This window comes from Mustela putorius, unplaced genomic scaffold (assembly GCF_011764305.1).
Source record: "Mustela putorius furo isolate JIRA1106 unplaced genomic scaffold, ASM1176430v1.1 tig00003853_pilon_pilon_pilon, whole genome shotgun sequence".
In the NCBI taxonomy this organism is placed as follows: Eukaryota; Metazoa; Chordata; class Mammalia; order Carnivora; family Mustelidae; genus Mustela; species Mustela putorius.
In genome coordinates, this window is record NW_025422005.1 from 30,040,719 (window position 1) to 30,058,017 (window position 17,299).

General features: G+C 41.9%; 1 protein-coding gene across 31 annotated transcripts in view; it reads left to right on the forward strand.

The window, feature by feature from the left end:
- MACF1 (microtubule actin crosslinking factor 1) overlaps window positions 1-17,299 on the forward strand; it is a 337,337-nt gene that overhangs the window by 296,097 nt on the left and 23,941 nt on the right. For 22 of the 31 annotated variants that reach the window (XM_045064242.1, XM_045064247.1, XM_045064244.1 and 19 more), the window contains 20 exons: window positions 598-606; window positions 1,576-1,807; window positions 2,584-2,810; window positions 3,998-4,120; window positions 4,213-4,314; window positions 4,932-5,033; window positions 5,124-5,297; window positions 5,389-5,544; window positions 5,690-5,887; window positions 6,470-6,598; window positions 7,282-7,455; window positions 10,994-11,149; window positions 11,254-11,460; window positions 11,596-11,715; window positions 12,188-12,357; window positions 13,473-13,632; window positions 14,442-14,636; window positions 14,967-15,095; window positions 16,000-16,143; window positions 16,627-16,815. In XM_045064242.1, the coding sequence (XP_044920177.1) occupies window positions 598-606; window positions 1,576-1,807; window positions 2,584-2,810; window positions 3,998-4,120; window positions 4,213-4,314; window positions 4,932-5,033; window positions 5,124-5,297; window positions 5,389-5,544; window positions 5,690-5,887; window positions 6,470-6,598; window positions 7,282-7,455; window positions 10,994-11,149; window positions 11,254-11,460; window positions 11,596-11,715; window positions 12,188-12,357; window positions 13,473-13,632; window positions 14,442-14,636; window positions 14,967-15,095; window positions 16,000-16,143; window positions 16,627-16,815 (3,096 nt within the window). The remainder of the gene's footprint in view (window positions 1-597; window positions 607-1,575; window positions 1,808-2,583; window positions 2,811-3,997; window positions 4,121-4,212; window positions 4,315-4,931; window positions 5,034-5,123; window positions 5,298-5,388; window positions 5,545-5,689; window positions 5,888-6,469; window positions 6,599-7,281; window positions 7,456-10,993; window positions 11,150-11,253; window positions 11,461-11,595; window positions 11,716-12,187; window positions 12,358-13,472; window positions 13,633-14,441; window positions 14,637-14,966; window positions 15,096-15,999; window positions 16,144-16,626; window positions 16,816-17,299) is intronic. The other 9 variants (XM_045064243.1, XM_013045579.2, XM_045064256.1 and 6 more) reach the window with 1 other exon arrangement.

Consider the following 17,299-nt stretch of genomic DNA (forward strand, 5'->3'; position numbering starts at 1 on the left):
CAAGGAACATTGGTATACTGATGCGGCGGGGCGGGGGTGGGGGGTAGGGAGGGCGGGTAAAACTCACCTCGGCTGGTATATATTTTCTGTTGATGGTTTCCTTGAAAACTTTATATTGTGATGAGTCTTTAGCAGGGATGATTTTGGATAAATTCTCCTTGAAACAACAAATGTGTCAAGAAAAGTCTTGTTCCTATTTGGCTTGTTACTTCTGAAATTTAGAGAACAGCACATTAGTTGTTTTACTCAAGAGGCCACCAGCTAGTTCCTGGTTCAGAAAAAGATGCTTAAGTAGCGAGAAGTAAGAGCCAAAGAGGAACATAAACCACAAGCAGTGGACTTTAAAGCATGTAACTACATACTTTCAACTAATATATTACTGTTAGTGGTATTTTTGTCATGTCTGGGTATTTTATTCCTATGTTTAGTCTCAATACTCTTGGTTAATATTTGTACTTACTCAAGTTTTTCCCCCTACCTTCCGTCCCATCTCTCACTCACATTGTGGAATGTGTTACTTTGTGTTGTTGCTGCCTGCTCCTGTCTTCCCCACATCGTCACATTTCATTGTTGTGTTGACCGCGCCCACCATTACAGATTGCAGAGGTAAGGTGCCCACCCACACGGGATTAGGGGGTTCTTATGAAGCTGACAATTGAGAGAATTTACCTATGCAGAAATTCCCTTAACTGTAGTAGTGGACTAAGCTTATTAGTATGATTTATTATGCCAGTCTCACTTGGGGTGAAACCTAGAAATGAGGGAGTGGTAGGGAGTGATTTTATTGAAATCCCACTGTATCTTCCCTGTAAGACACTTCAAGTTGATAAGCCTTCTTCCAATGAATCCAGAATTGGTTCTAGAGAGCTTTGTAAGGGGGAAAGCTTATCTACATTGCTCCTTTTCCCCCTTTCTCTGCTTCAGATTGTAAATGAAAATTTTATGATTATAGTCCTGTTCTTTAAAATACCAGATAAGTGGGAAGGTAAATTGTTCTTTTAGAATAAAGATAGATTTGGCCTTCCTTAATACCTTTCATCATGCAGACATTTTCCCTTCTCACTATTACATATAGTGGGTTATTAGATTGCATGCCATGTTACTATTAATCTCCAAATCATGTGGCATATTGAGTTCCCATTCATTTACACAGTTGATGGAGGGCCTCTAACTTGTTGGTCTAATCTGTTGCATGCAACTGTCATCTGAGATGTTGACACACTGACTCTCACAATTTCATGGTCTTGTCCCTTTCTTGTCACCCTAGTTGCAATAGGGGGAGTATTATGACAGCACTAAATGACTTGAGTTGATTTCTAGCATATTACTTAATATCTTTTTGTTTGTTTGTTTTGCAAATAAACATTTACTTTCTCTTTTTGGTGGGCCAGCACAGGTGTGCTGTGCCCAAAACAATTTCTTGGGCAAACCTAACACTTGACAGCCATCAGGCTAGGCTGAATGCAAGTCATCCCAAACAGTGGTAGATTTATAGTCTGGCCTTATTCCCTAACATTTCCCCCAGAAGTGTGATGAGGTATTACTGTAATAGCTCATGGTCCAACATCTGTTTAGTTCCATGATAAAATTGAGCCCATGCTGGAGACTCTGGAGAATCTCTCCTCTCGCTTGCGGATGCCACCACTGATCCCCGCTGAAGTAGACAAGATCAGAGAGTGCATCAGTGACAATAAGAGTGCCACTGTGGAGCTGGAAAAGCTGCAGCCTTCCTTTGAGGCCCTGAAGCGCCGTGGAGAAGAGCTCATTGGGCGATCTCAGGGAGCTGACAAGGATCTCGCTGCAAAAGGTGCTTGATGAATCTAATTTTCTTTTTTTTTTTTCTCTTTAAGTAGACTCCATACCCAGTATGGGACTTGAACTCAAGACCCTGAGATCAAGAGCTGAGCTGAGGTCAAGAGTCACATGCTTAACCTGGAGAACCACCCAGGTGCCCCTGAATCTAATTAATTATTAAAGAAAATCAGTAGAATAAATTCTAGGCTTTGGTGACTCCAGCATCCCACCAGATACATTTCACCGAATACATTCTGTGAGTTCCAACACAGAATACTGGAAACAGAACTCTCATCTCAGCCCCTTTATAAATTAGGTCTTTTGGTTTTGATTTTGTTCTTTTAAAGATTTTATTTATTTCAGAGATAGTGTATGAGTAGAGGGAGAAGCAAAAGAGAGAGGGAGAGAGAATCCCAAGCAGACTTCCCCTTAACAGAGAGTCAGATGTGGGGCTTGATCTCTTGACCCTAAAATCATGACCTGAGCCAAAATCAAGAGTCAGACGCTCAACCAACTGAGCCACCCAGGTTCCCCTCGGTCGTTTGTATCTTAGTGGTACCTTTATATTAGATGATAACTCATTTCCACATTAACCTCTGTGATCTCTTTCTGTGGGAGACCAACGTACATGGAAAATACAAATGTCTAAATAATAAAGCAAAGGTAGAAAACTATCCTGCAGTTTAAATTTTTAGAGCTTTTTAAAGGATAAGAACTAGGGGAAATATCTGATGAAGCAGATTCAAGTACTTAGAGAGTCCCACTCATATCTATTCTTTATTCCCTCAGAAATCCAGGACAAATTGGATCAAATGGTATTCTTCTGGGAGGACATCAAAGCTCGGGCTGAAGAGCGAGAAATTAAGTTCCTTGATGTCCTTGAACTCGCGGAGAAGTTCTGGTATGACATGGCAGCTCTCCTGACCACTATCAGAGATACCCAGGACATCGTCCATGATTTAGAAAGCCCAGGCATTGACCCATCTATAATCAAACAGCAGGTGGAAGCTGCTGAGGTGAGACAGAAACAAAACCCCATCTTGTACATGTTTGTCCTCTAGAAAAAGTTAACAGCTTATTTGGGCGTTGTTATTATTCTTGTTGTGGGACTTTTTCCCACTTGAAAAAAATATGTGCTCTACTATATATGGTAGAGATTTCTTTCTTTTTTATACTTACACGTTGTACCACTTGTATAGACTCATACAACATCCATAATTGTGATGTAGGACAGTTCCATCACTCAGAAGTAATTCTCCCATCAATTTTAAACTCAATTCGCATTAATAGAATGTACTTTTTGATTTTAGTCCTTTCTAGAGTCAGTATTTCTCAAGTTAATTAATTAATTAATTAATTTCCAAGTAAATTTCTTTAATGTAGAAAAACAACAGATAGAATAGAAAATAAATTCTGGATTCATCATCCAGAAATAACAATGGTTACTTTGACATACCTTTTTCTAGCCTTTTTGGAGAGCCTAGTTTTTACTAAATGCATTTTCACCTCATTTTGTCTCTTTAGTTTCGGCCATTCTCCCCCACTCCCTGCCTGTCACTGCCAGTGCATGAACCAGTTTTTAGGATCTGGCCCAGAACTGACTGTCTCCAAGATTATATAGCCTAGCATTTCTATGGTGTTAGTCTCTCAGCTCTCTGATTGGTGCCTTGTACTATATTATTTTATCCTTGTAGATATGCTTCCCTGTGATAGAGTTCTTTTTTTTTCTTTTTCTTTTTTTTTAGATTTTATTAATTTATTAGAGAGAATGAGTGGGAGGGAGAGGGAGAGTCTGAAGCAGACTCCACACTGAGCACAGAGCCTGACAAGGGGTTCAATCCCACAATCCCCATGATAGATTTCTGGGTATAGATTATTATCTCTTGGAGGCTGGAAGGATGAACCTTCAGTAAACTACTAAAGCTCAATAGACCTTTCCTAGAGTACTTTAAAAATGCTGTTTTAGATACAATATAGATGTATGAAATATATTTATATGTGTGAGAGAGCAAAAGAAAAATGAACTGAGTCTGAAGTTGCACTGTTTGGGTAGATGAAATATTAAGGACATTGAAAGGCTTTCGTGAAATTGACAGTTCTGTTCAACATCTGCTATTGATGAGGGTATAAATTACATTTGCAAAGTTTGGGAAGTTGTGTTCTGCTTTCTGTCTTGGCTTATGATCTGTTCATTTACATGTAGACTATTAAGGAAGAGACAGATGGTCTGCATGAGGAATTGGAGTTTATTCGAATCCTTGGAGCAGATTTGATTTTTGCCTGTGGAGAAACGGAGAAACCTGAAGTGAAGAAGAGCATTGACGAGGTGTGGAAAAAAATGGATATGGAATTCAGATGAAACCTTAGTGGACTCACACTGAAGACTGGTATTAATTAAAGAATCTGTTTTTCCCTTAGCTGAATAATGCCTGGGAGAGCTTAAACAAAACCTGGAAAGAGAGGCTAGAAAAGCTTGAGGATGCCATGCAGGCCGCTGTGCAGTATCAGGACACTCTGCAGGTGAGGTGCCACAGGGTGACCACCACAGAAAGAAGCTTCCGTGTTCTTTTTGTCATATTCTAAATCTGGTGGTATGGATCACCTTTGGAGGACTAGAGCATTCTCAAACCTAAGACAGTGCTGTTTCGGTATTTCTAGCCAATTTTCCTGTTCCTAGTGAGGAAAGTACTGATCTCCAAATTTCTACTCTTCTTGCCATGTTTTTCATCATCATCTTCATCCTCAGGGTGGCTATGCAGTGAAGCAGGTCGTACTGTGTAATCCTTGCTTGCCAGAGGTTCCAAACCCAGGTTACCTTGAAGAACAGTTTGGCACAGTACTTTGACCACATCCTGAGCTTGCTAGGTGGCCGTGATAAATACTAATAACTTCTATTCACATTTAGTTTTTCCAAAGTGTAGCTTATTTTGGACATTATCCTAATAATACTGGCTCTGTTCTTAAATCTCCATATTACTGGAGTAAAGTTCATTATCCCTTACCTCTGCCCCCTACCTAAAGACACAAATAGTTCAGGGTCTTTGATTTTTGTCTGCTTATGTCAGCAGAGATGATACTAATTCTCTCCAAACAGCTGGTGCTTTTTTGGTTTTTGACTGTTTGTATTTTTGTTTTAGGCTATGTTTGACTGGCTAGATAACACTGTGATTAAGCTGTGCACCATGCCCCCTGTCGGCACTGACCTCAACACTGTTAAAGATCAATTAAATGAAATGAAGGTTTGTGACTGGGAATGGCTTTTGAAAGAAAGTTGCATTTTCATTTTTAAAGAATTGGTTTGATGTTAACATGAAGTATGTCTCCGGTAGGAGTTCAAAGTGGAAGTTTACCAACAGCAAATTGAGATGGAAAAGCTGAATCACCAGGGTGAGCTGATGTTAAAGAAAGCTACAGACGAGACGGACAGAGACATTATCCGAGAACCATTGACGGAACTCAAACACCTCTGGGAGAACCTGGGTGAAAAAATTGCCCATAGACAGGTGAGGCAGGTCGTAGAGTCTGTCAGTGGGCAACTAGCTACTGTTTTCTCATTTCCTGACAAATGTCTCCTTTATATCTTTTTCTGAGTAGCACAAACTAGAAGGTGCTCTTCTGGCCCTTGGCCAGTTCCAGCATGCCTTAGAGGAACTGATGAGCTGGCTGACTCACACTGAGGAGTTGTTAGATGCTCAGAGACCTATAAGTGGAGACCCAAAAGTCATTGAAGTTGAGCTCGCAAAGCACCATGTAAGTGCTTTCAGTTTTCATCTCTCCATCTATTGGTTTGAGACCAAATGTTGTCACCAGCAGCCTCTTGATACTGTGTGCACTATAGAGAACCAGGCTTGGTGGCATCTGTGGAAATAAATGATGATGTCCAACATTTTTTTAGGTTCTAAAAAATGATGTTTTGGCCCACCAAGCCACAGTGGAAACAGTCAACAAAGCTGGCAATGAGCTTCTTGAGTCTAGTGCTGGAGATGATGCGAGCAGCTTGAGAAGCCGTTTGGAAACCATGAACCAGTGCTGGGAGTCAGTGTTACAAAAAACGGAGGAGAGAGAGCAGCAGCTTCAGCTGACACTGCAGCAGGTACGTGTTGTCCAGATCGGTAGGTGGGGCTGTGCACCTCGCAGGGTCCGGAGGAGCGCCTGTCCGAGCCTGTCAAAGGAAAGCAATCTGGAGTAGCATCCCCTCTACCCACTCCACTCCGTGTCTTAAGAGGAAAGTCAGTTCCACACTAGAACTTGTCTGGAAAGAATAGCTTTTGATTGAGTGGTCCTTTTTGGATTTGTCTGTAGCCTAGTCTCTTTAGTTTCTCTTCAAAGTTAGTAGTAGTTAGTAGATCTTGGGTATGACCAGCTTGCTCACAGATTTCATTATTTTTTGCATCAAGTCAGTATCCCCTCCTCCCCCGCCCCCCTGTCCATTTGCAACAGTACCTTAGTCAATCAGTTCATCAAGTTACATCAGACATCAGTGATAGGTTACAAGGATTCTACTAGATTCTAGAAATAAATAAATATATCAGCTCCATGCTAATCCAGCAACAGAACCACCCTGAGAACAGCCCAGAATTCCTTTTTCAGGATAGGCTTCTCATATGGTCATTTAGTGTTTACTCTTAAAGCTGAGAATTGACTACTGACCTTGCTGATATGTCTTTTCTCAAAGGCCCAGGGTTTCCACAGTGAAATTGAAGATTTTCTCCTGGAACTGACTAGAATGGAGACCCAACTTTCTGCATCTAAGCCCACGGGAGGACTTCCTGAAACTGCTAGGGAACAGCTTGATACACATATGGTAATAGATGTTCCTTGAAGTTGAACATAATCCCCTGTTGAGCAGCTCCTTACTGAATTCATAGACCTGTATGTATCTGGGAGTCTACAAAGTATGCATTTTTACCAACAATAGAGTACAACTTTAAGGATTGTTGCTTTTATGTGGGTGTTAATACCACCTAACACAGGCAGCAGTGGTGACAGGGAAGCTTGATTGGAAATACATTGGTGAGCTGGTAAATTTTGAGTTGATCAATCGGTTGGCTTAGGAATATTGACCTGAAGATGAAAGCATCAAGAAGACAAATACAGAACACAGATGTGTCTCTACTTAGGAAAAGAGTGTTTGGGGGGACTTAGGGAATTCAATAGATTCTGGCAATGTATTAAGAAAGGGGCTAAGGGAAAGAAGGTAACATAATTTCTAGGCAAATGTTTCATGAAACAGAAATAAATTATTGGGGGGTCTATTTTTGTGATCACTGATCCTCGAATCCTCTTAACTTGATAACAAAATTATTTTAATTTAATGAAGAATGATAGGATTCATTGCTAAACGGTTGAACTGAATCCGAAAAAAAGGGCTTAATCAAGAATGAGACCTTCCTGGACTTTTCCAGCTGTCTTCATAAATCTGTGTGTGGGTGTCTCTTAGGGAATTGGCATTGCCAATCTCCTTCTTGCCTTTTTTTTTTTTTCCAGGAACTCTATTCCCAGCTAAAAGCCAAGGAGGAGACTTATAATCAACTGCTTGACAAAGGCAGGCTCATGCTTCTAAGCCGGGACGACTCTGGGTCTGGCTCAAAGACAGAACAGAGTGTAGCTCTCTTGGAGCAGAAGTGGCATGTGGTCAGCACTAAGATGGAAGAAAGAAAGGTATCACCACAAATTACAGTGTTTGATTCCTGGGCTTGAGTCGTTTACTTGCCAAATGCATGTAATTACCATCTAGTTTCTGTGAAGACTTTTCGAAGACCAGTACATGGTACCAGAAGTTGTAGAACTGATATCCTCAGGATCACTTTTGTGCTAATCAAGCTGTCTTTTCTTTTTTTTTTTTTTTTTTAAGATTTTATTATTCATTTGACAGATCACAAGTAGGCAGAGAGGCAGGCAGAGAGAGAGGAGGAAGCAGGCTTCCCACTGAGCAGAGAGCCCGATGCGGGGCTCGATCCCAGGACCCTGGGACCATGACCCGAGCCGAAGGCAGAGGCTTAACCCACTGAGCCACCCAGGCGCCCCCAAGCTGTCTTTTCTGCTGTTAAATTCCTGTTTTGTATCTGTGTCAAGTTGCACTGATGGTGCTAGTTTCTGCTGCTATTTGCTTTTATTATTCATTCCTTTTATGCCTTACCAGTTCAGACATTACTGGCTGTTACTGCTCAGTGATGGACTTACAGCCCATATTAATCGTCCTACTAAAAAACCGGGTTAAGTTGGAGTCCCTGGCTTGGGATTGGGAGGGTGGGAACAGAGCATGCAGGAAGTCAGGCTAATGTTCTCCATTGTATAAATCCAGTATGCAGAGAATTTTACTAAAAGTCAGGAGATAAGTTTATTTACGTGACCTCTCCCATTCTTCTTCAAAAATCAAATTCTCCTCTAAAGAAAGGTGGTCAGGGATCAAGGCCTCAAAACACTGTTTTTTATGAATACTGAATTTTGGTGTATCACTCAACACAGAGTTTCTGTACCGGGCAGATCAAATGTAAAATATGTCTTCAGATTTGTTGGCAACATCCATTCAACAGTTACTAAGCAAATATGTACGAGGCACTGGGCTGCTACAGGTATAGTGGAAACAAAGGTGTGGACCCTATCATTGTGAAATTTAATGGGCAGAAGGGCATAAAACAAATATGCACACATCTAAATGAACATTTTTAGAGAAGCATTAATGTCCTAGAATTCTTTTAGTGTGAGGTCTGGTAATTCTCTTATATGAAGAATGGCCAGAGGAGCTGAATATAAGGCTTTGTTTTAATTCTTAGACAGACTATCCTCTGTTATTCCTGCAGAATGCAGAACGAGGACTAATTAAAGAAACCAAGGCAGATTCTGGCTCAGAATCAGGTTTCTTGAAGGTTTTCCCATCAGTGGAGCAGATTGTCTCAAGAAATAGTTATCTATCACTGGTGGAACCGGTCCGACAAGGGCCAGGTGTCAAGAATAGTTATTTCTGATTTTGCAGAACATTACATTTCAGGATCACTAAAATCATTGATTAAATATGTGTGGTGCTGTATTAAAGAATATATAGATAAGATGTTGTGGAAAGATTTCCTGTCATCTGGGAACTTGCAATGTATTAGTTTCCAAGCATTTGTATGATAAATATAAGGGAGATTTTCTTTTTCCTCTTGATTGGTTTAGATTGGGTCCTTGTATTTTTGTAACATTCATTATAATGTTTTTCTAGATTATAAAAATAACCTGAGGGACGCCTGGGTGGCTCAGTTGGTTAAGCGGCTGCCTTCGGCTCGGGTCATGATCCCAGCGTCCTGGGATCGAGTCCCACATCGGGCTCCTTGCTTGGCAGGGAGCCTGCTTCTCCCTCTGCCTCTGCCTGTGCTTGCTCTCGCTTCTCTCTCTATGACAAATAAATAAATAAAATCTTTAAAAAAAAAAATAAATAAAATAACCTGAAAACACAAAGAGAAATACCTCTACAGTATAAACCAGTTAACAACAATTAACATTTATCATTTACATCTTTGGTTTCTCTTTATGAGTTAACAACATGTCCTTATTCCACTATACCTGCCTGGTAGATGGACCAGGAATAGAGGCCATCACCTTAGGTGTGTGGGTAGAGTTTATCTCTGAGGCTTTCTTTACCTTGTAGCTTCTGGAATTAGGGTGTACTCTTAGCACTGGCACATGCCCTGAATGAGCCATTGTTTTTGTCATTCTTATTTAGATCAAAGTGTCTAAAAATTTATATCCAGTGTTGTTTGCTTAGAATATTATGGCTTTTATTACCTTTTCTCCTTGTAGCTTAAAAATGAGCTTCAGGGGCACCTGGCAGGCTCTGTCAGTAGAGCATAAGACTCTTTTTTTTTTTTTTTTTAAGATTTTATTTATTTGAGAGAGAATACATGTGCACTAGCAGGGAGGGTCAGAGGGAAAGGGAGAAGCAGGCTCCTGGCTAAGCAGGGAGCCTGATGTAGGTAGGACTCATCCCAGGACCCCAGGATCATGACCCGAGCTGAAGGCAGATGCTTAACCGACTGAGCCACCCAGGTTCCCCAGGAGTATTCGACTCTTGATCTCAGGGTTGTGAGTTCAAACCCCATATTGGCCCTAGAGCTTACTTAAAAAATAAAAATTTTTAAAAATACTGGGCGCCTGGGTGGCTCAGTTGGTTGAGCAACTGCCTTGGGCTCAGGTCATGATCCCGGACTTCCAGGATGGAGTCCTGCATCAGGCTCCCAGCTCCTTGGGGAGTCTGCTTCTCCCTCTGACCTTCTCCTCTCTCATGCTCTCTCTCACTCATTCTCTCTCAAATAAATAAAGTCATATATATATACATACATATATATATATATACATGCACAGGGAGCCTGCTTCCCCCTCTCTCTCTGCCTGCCTCTCTGCCTACTTATGATCTCTGTCTGTCAAATAAATAAATAAAATATTTAAAATATATATATATATACATACATACATACATACACACACACACACACGTGTGTGTGTGTGTGTGTAATTAAAATTAAAAAAAGAATAAGCTTTGGGCACCTGGGTGGCTCAGGGGGTTAAGCCTCTGCCTTCGGTTCAGGTCCTGATCTCAGGATCCTGGAATCAAGCCCCTCGTGGGGAGTCTGCTTCCCCCCCTGCCTCCTGCCTGCCTCTCTGCTACTTGTGATCTCTGTCAAATAAATAAATAAATAAGTCAGTAAGTAAGAAAGATTAAGCTTCAGCCTCATATATTTTCAGGTGCCATATTTGCTGAAAACATATTTAAAGAGAGAGCATTGCACGAGCATCATCTTTACAGTAAAGTGCTTTTCATTTAGTTGTTTTTACACCACAAAAGTATGTTAAAGAGAAGTGAGGCTTTGCCCCAAACAAGTTGCAGACCCTGCAGCTGTCACCACTGAAGAATCTGTTCACTTACATATGCTGAATAGTTCTATCCCTGTTCTTTAATGTCCCAGGAAGTGGGGAATTGAAGAAAAACCCACATAGCTGCAAATTGTGCTCTTTCCTTTTCATACATGGTTGTTTCAGTTTCAGACACTAACATTAAATTGCCCCCTTTTTTGTAAACAAGGCATGTTTGGAGGTTGATTAAATGAGGCTTCCTTTTTAGAGGTCATTTCATTTGGTGTACAATTCACGCCTTTGTTCTTGAAGCTACAATTCCTGAATTTGGCACTTTTTCTTTTTGTGTGTTTTAATTAAAATTCAGTCAAAGCTGGAAGAGGCCCTCAACCTGGCAACAGAATTCCAGAATTCCCTGCAAGAGTTTATCAACTGGCTCACTCTAGCAGAGCAGAATCTCAACATTGCCTCTCCTCCCAGCCTGATTCTAAACACTGTCCTTTCCCAGATAGAGGAGCACAAGGTAACTATGATGTTATGGTGTTGCCCTCCTTTTGAGAGGACTAGTTGGAAGAGAAGCTCCTCTATCTTATCTTCAGTTTAAAGAAGGCAATATTATCCCCTCAGGTATTTGCTAATGAGGTCAATGCTCATCGAGACCAGATCATTGAGCTGGATCAAACTGGGAATCAGTTAAAGTTCCTTAGCCAAAAACAGGATGTTGTTCTGATCAAGAATTTGCTGGTCAGCGTCCAGTCTCGATGGGAGAAGGTTGTCCAGCGGTCTATTGAAAGAGGGCGATCCCTGGATGATGCCAGGAAGCGGGCAAAACAAGTGAGTTGTGAAAGAAAGAGACCTAATTTTATTGAACAACCTTGGGCTGTATGTATGGAGTCTCGGGAATGATTTTCATGAAAGTCTAGTTTGCATAGTCATTCCTGTTATAAGTTATTTTTTATATTGTTGTAGTTCCATGAAGCTTGGAAAAAACTGATCGACTGGCTGGAAGATGCAGAGAGTCACCTGGACTCGGAACTGGAGATATCCAATGACCCAGACAAAATTAAACTCCAGCTCTCTAAGCATAAGGTAAAGCATTCGTGGCTTTTAGGTTCTGAGCTGGGAATTCACTGAAGATTGCTAAAAATGGAAGTCAGAGCTAGTCAAAAGAAAATCAGTTAATGTTGGAAAATCAAAGTGATGAAACCAGCATTCCATTTTATATCTAGACCGTGTCAAACCCTAAGAGTCATGCATTTATTTATAAAAAATAAAAAATTTTTTAAAAAAAGAGTCATGCATTTAAATAACAGTTCAAACAAAGCGATTTTGGAAGTAACCAGTTGAAACTATAGGCTTTTAGAAATTGTTATGCACTGCCGTATATGGTATAAAAAAAATTTATAAATTTCTTAAGGATAAGCTATTGTTAATTCAGGAGGTAAGTGACCTTCATACTCTGATTACCAACCCGAATACTGAAAATTTTTCTTTGTTCCAAATAAAGACATCATCTGCCGTCTAGCATCAGTTTTGGTTTTTTTTTCCTTTTTGGAAACAGGAGTTTCAGAAAACTCTGGGCGGCAAGCAGCCTGTGTATGATACCACAATTCGAACTGGCAGAGCCCTGAAAGAAAAGACTTTGCTTCCTGATGACACTCAGAAACTTGACAATTTACTGGGAGAAGTCAGAGACAAATGGGATACTGTTTGTGGCAAGTCTGTGGAGAGGTGAGTGTGAATTTTTGCTTCAGTGGGGCTGTATATTATCCCAAAACTAACAAAGATTCTTCATTCCCATAAAATGGAATTCCATAACATGACCATAAAGCTAATGCATCAATAATAGGTTTTATAGCTTCTCAATATTTCTAGTTCATTCAATAAGAATTATGAAATAAGTTGAATAAAATATTAAAGTTCTCATTTTCAGCTTGAATCTTACTGTATTAGAGAGAGGCACATAAACTCAAGCCAACAGCAATAGAAGATTAGTAACTCCAAATATTTGTCAATGACCAGTTTGTGATACTAACAGCTGTCTCAGTGAGTTCTCGCACTGTGTCAGACAGCAAGCAAAACCTCTGCACGCATCACCTCATTTAACCATCGTAATGCCTAACCTTTACTGGACAGTTACTACTGAGCACTTGCCAGATAGAGGCGAACCAATCATGTAATCCTCATAACGACCACTGAGGGGGATACTTATTCCCATTTTACAGATGAGAAAAATGATCGTAAAGAGGTTATGATCATAAAGAGTGACCCCCAAGGTCACTCAGCTACTAAGCAGCAGAGCTGGGATTTGACGCTGTTGGATTTGGTTCCATAAGTCGTGCTTTCACCCACTTGTACACTATGTTTTGCTAAGTAATATGATATCTTTATATTATTTATACTCCCATTTTTTGGATGAAGTGACTGAGGGTTAAATTGGTGATGAGAAAGCCCAGGACTACACAACTGGTCTAGAGCTAGGAGTTAAACTCCTGACCACAGACCATGACCAAAACCATCATCCTCTACCTGAGTAGTATAAAATAAACACTGATCTTGGTCATATGGTGTATCTGTGTGTATAACCATTGGACTCTTAAGGGACCAGGAGGGCCTCTGTACCTACCACCTACACTATCCTTACTCCATTCTAGAGAGTGGTTTGATTCAAAATGTCTAGGCATATCTCTTAATCACCTTTTGCTCTATTTCAAACCAGTCCAGCATGGAGGACCCTCTCTCTCTAGAGTTCAAGCAGTATTCCTTTTCCATTCAGTGGTCAGAATTGTGAGCCAGCCAAAGAGACGGGATTTCTAAAAACGGTGAGGGTTGTGTGCTTTTCTCAGGCAGCACAAGTTGGAGGAGGCCCTGCTGTTTTCGGGTCAGTTCATGGACGCTTTGCAGGCCTTGGTCGACTGGCTGTACAAGGTGGAGCCGCAGCTGGCTGAGGACCAGCCCGTGCACGGAGACCTCGACCTCGTCATGAACCTCATGGATGCCCATAAGGTGAGGGGTGGGAGCTGCACCACAGGGGGCACAGCCACTGGGTCCTTGGCCTCTGCAGACCTTCTGCTCACATTCCCCACCCAGGGGAGAAAGGAAGCCTCAATGAGCCTTTGTCTCCACTTGTCGGAGAGACCACTCCTTGCTCTGTGTCCTTAAACTATTGCTGGGATTCCGTGTCAGTCACAGAGAATTTACCCAGATTGCTTTGATTCAGTTTTGGCAATGTATAAGTTTCATCTTAGGGTTTTCCCCCTCTTCCTATTGGTATCTCTCCATTGAGTCACACCATGAATTTAAACTCAGGAGCCCCTCAAGATATGCATTTTCATGGACTCCTATAATGAAAATGTGTTCTTTTATTTTTTTAGCTGATTCTGACCCTAGCAAGCCCAGCATCATGCACAGCAATGTTTATGTGTAACCTACACCTGTTGTGTCAACCTCCATAATGTTTCAGCACAAAGCATTCAGCTTTACTTGAAATTACATTAACATCTTATTATGCCTGTGGCAGATGTGTTCTTACTAAACTCCCACAGTTCTGGAAATTTTGCTCTGATGTCATTTCTGTGTTACAAGTTAGGAAATTGGGACTCCAGCTGAGCAACTTACCCAGGCCTCATCTTTAGAGTCACCTCTTCTGGGTATTTCTTTCTTACATATCGTCCTGCCTCCCTCTGTGTAAAAAAAAGACACATGACTGGAACCTACCAAGGAGAACGGAACTAAATGATTCCTTTTGTCTGACATTTTGCTTCTTGGGTTCAAAACATTTCTCAGCAAACTAATTCCTCTATTTTTCTTTCTAGGTTTTCCAGAAGGAACTGGGAAAGCGAACAGGAACTGTTCAGGTACTGAAGCGATCAGGCCGAGAGCTAATTGAAAACAGTCGCGATGACACCACGTGGGTGAAAGGACAGCTCCAGGAACTTAGCACTCGCTGGGACACTGTGTGCAAACTCTCTGTCTCCAAGCAAAGCCGACTTGAGCAGGCCTTAAAACAGGTCAGAGACTTTGGTGGGGACCACCAAAGACATTCTCATTTCTTTATCAGGATCAGTTCCACCCAGCCTCAAAATGAACATATAGTCAAACACTTGATATTCCGCATGTTCTACAAGATTTTAATGTTCATTTGTATTGGAGGAAAAAAATGAATTCAGTTGGTTTTCAAAGAACTACAAATGAAAGATGCCCTTTGTAGGAGGCTTTGATAGGGCCATTGGTGCCTCTGATGCACTAATGAGTTCAGGCCCAACCCTTTCCCTGCCATGCCCCAGTGTTCAGGACAATGGCTGCAGAGAGGTTCAATCTGTTGTGCTTGGTTATTTCAGGCGGAAGAGTTTCGGGACACAGTCCACATGCTGTTGGAGTGGCTTTCTGAAGCAGAGCAAACGCTTCGCTTTCGGGGAGCACTTCCTGATGACACAGAGGCTTTACAGTCTCTCATTGACACCCACAAGGTAATCCAGCCCCAGCGTGAACTGACCCATGCCACCCACCAGGGTGAGTGTGGCCCGCCACTAAAGGAAAGTAGCTTTTTGCTTGGGAATTTCAGATTTCACATGCAAAGAACTAGAACCAGAATAAGCCCAGCTTACTGGTTTAGCAAGAATGAGAGACAGATGACTGGTGGGTTTTATGACACCTTAAAGATCACTCATTTATCTTTACAGAAGTAATCCATGGTGGTTGTAAACAAGTGAAACAATGTGGTATCATATGAAGAAAACTGGACTATTCCAGCCTCTCTAGACTTCTCGCCTGCACATGGCTTGGTTTGGCTTTCCTTGTGTTACCAGTTTTGGGCCCTGAGCCTCTTACCAAGCTGCAGAATATAATACAGTATCTGGGTCTACAATCTGTCCTAATAAGATGGGAAATACTTCCTTTTTTAATTTTTGTGTTACCCACCAGGGGATTTTAATCTTGATTTTGGCACATGGTATTCTGTTGCTTGTATTTTTAAAATATCATGTTTTATAGCTGTCATTTGTCCAAGACAGTGCTCACTGTTTATACACACAGAAGTGAATCCAAACGGGATTTTTTCTAAAAGAGAGAAACAAATTCAGAATAGGACAAGGGTCATGCCCAGCCTGGGAAAAGGGGCTCCTGTCTGTGTCCCTCCTTGCGCTTTGTCATCTGTAGTAGAGACAGTCATTCTTGTATAAACCCTTCACCTCCTCCCATCTTTTAGAACTGGGAAGAAAGTACCAGAGACACCAGGATGCAGGCTTTAGGGGCCTGTGTGAACACCCACAGAGGGAAAAACTGCATTGAAATCTTTCCTCCTGCACTGTGTAAGCTAACAGTGCTGCTAGAATAGATTTCTTCAGTTTTGGTTTTCAAATCTTTTTTGTTTAGGAGTTCATGAAGAAAGTGGAAGAAAAGAGAGCGGATGTTAGCACAGCGGTAGCAATGGGAGAGGCCATTCTGGCGGTCTGCCACCCTGACTGCATCACTACCATCAAGCACTGGATCACCATCATCCGGGCTCGCTTTGAGGAGGTGAGTTCCTGGCTTTAGAGGAAGACGACACACACCCCACACGGTGGATTTATAGGGGAAACAATGCTACTGAGCTTTGTCCACCTACCCCCCAGATAAGGAATTTTTCACTCATTCTGGATATCTCAGTAAGAAGTTAGCGTTTTAGTGATGACTGTTTCCTTGATGATGAGATAATGAGCAGCAGTCTGGAAGAATGGTGCTGGTGTGATAACATGTTCACTGATGAATTTCAGTGGACTCGGTTTTGTGTCTCTCCTTTCTTCCTGAGAAATCCTGTGTTTAGTAGGACGTACGTGCTGCATTTGTTTCCAGGAGTGACTGATTGCTTATTCCAGCTCTGTCACTGGAGTAAGAGTGAGGCCTCTTGAGTGCTTCGGGGGTCTTCCTCCTGAAGGTCATTGTTAGGATCAGATGACAAAATGGACTTTGGAAACAAAGTTTGTGCTTGACTGAGACAGGCAATGGTTTCTCTCTCCCCAGGTCCTGACCTGGGCTAAGCAGCACCAGCAACGTCTTGAAACAGCCCTATCAGAACTGGTGGCTAATGCCGAGCTCTTGGAAGAACTTCTGGCTTGGATTCAGTGGGCCGAGACCACTCTCATTCAGCGGGACCAGGAGCCAATCCCTCAGAACATTGACCGAGTGAAAGCCCTTATCGCCGAGCATCAGGTATCTTAGCGGAGTCCGGCTTCAGGCATTCCCTTTGTGGCTACTGGAGCCCATTTCCTTTGCCCTGTCTATCTGTTTTTAAATGGTTGCTTATCATATTTGCACAGACTTAGCTTAAAACAACACATGTGTATTATCTTGCAAGTTCTGTGGGGCATGAGTCCTCTGGGTCCTCCTCTCAGTGTCTTACTGGGCCAATCAAGGCGTCAGCCAGCACTGTAGCTCTTGCCCAGGCTCAGTCAAGTTGCTGGCAGAATCAACTCCTTGTGGTTGTGGAACCCGGGTCTCCGTTTTCTTGCTGGCTGTCAGCCAGGAGTCACTCTTGGCTCCCAGAGGCTGCCCTCAGGTCTTAGCTGACCACGCTCACAGTGAAGCAGCATAGGTCTTCAATGCCAGCAGGAGAGGCTCTCCAGTCTGCTCAGACAGATCTTATATGGTAAAATGTATTCAAGGGAACTATTCTCCCATTCTTTTCACCGCTGTG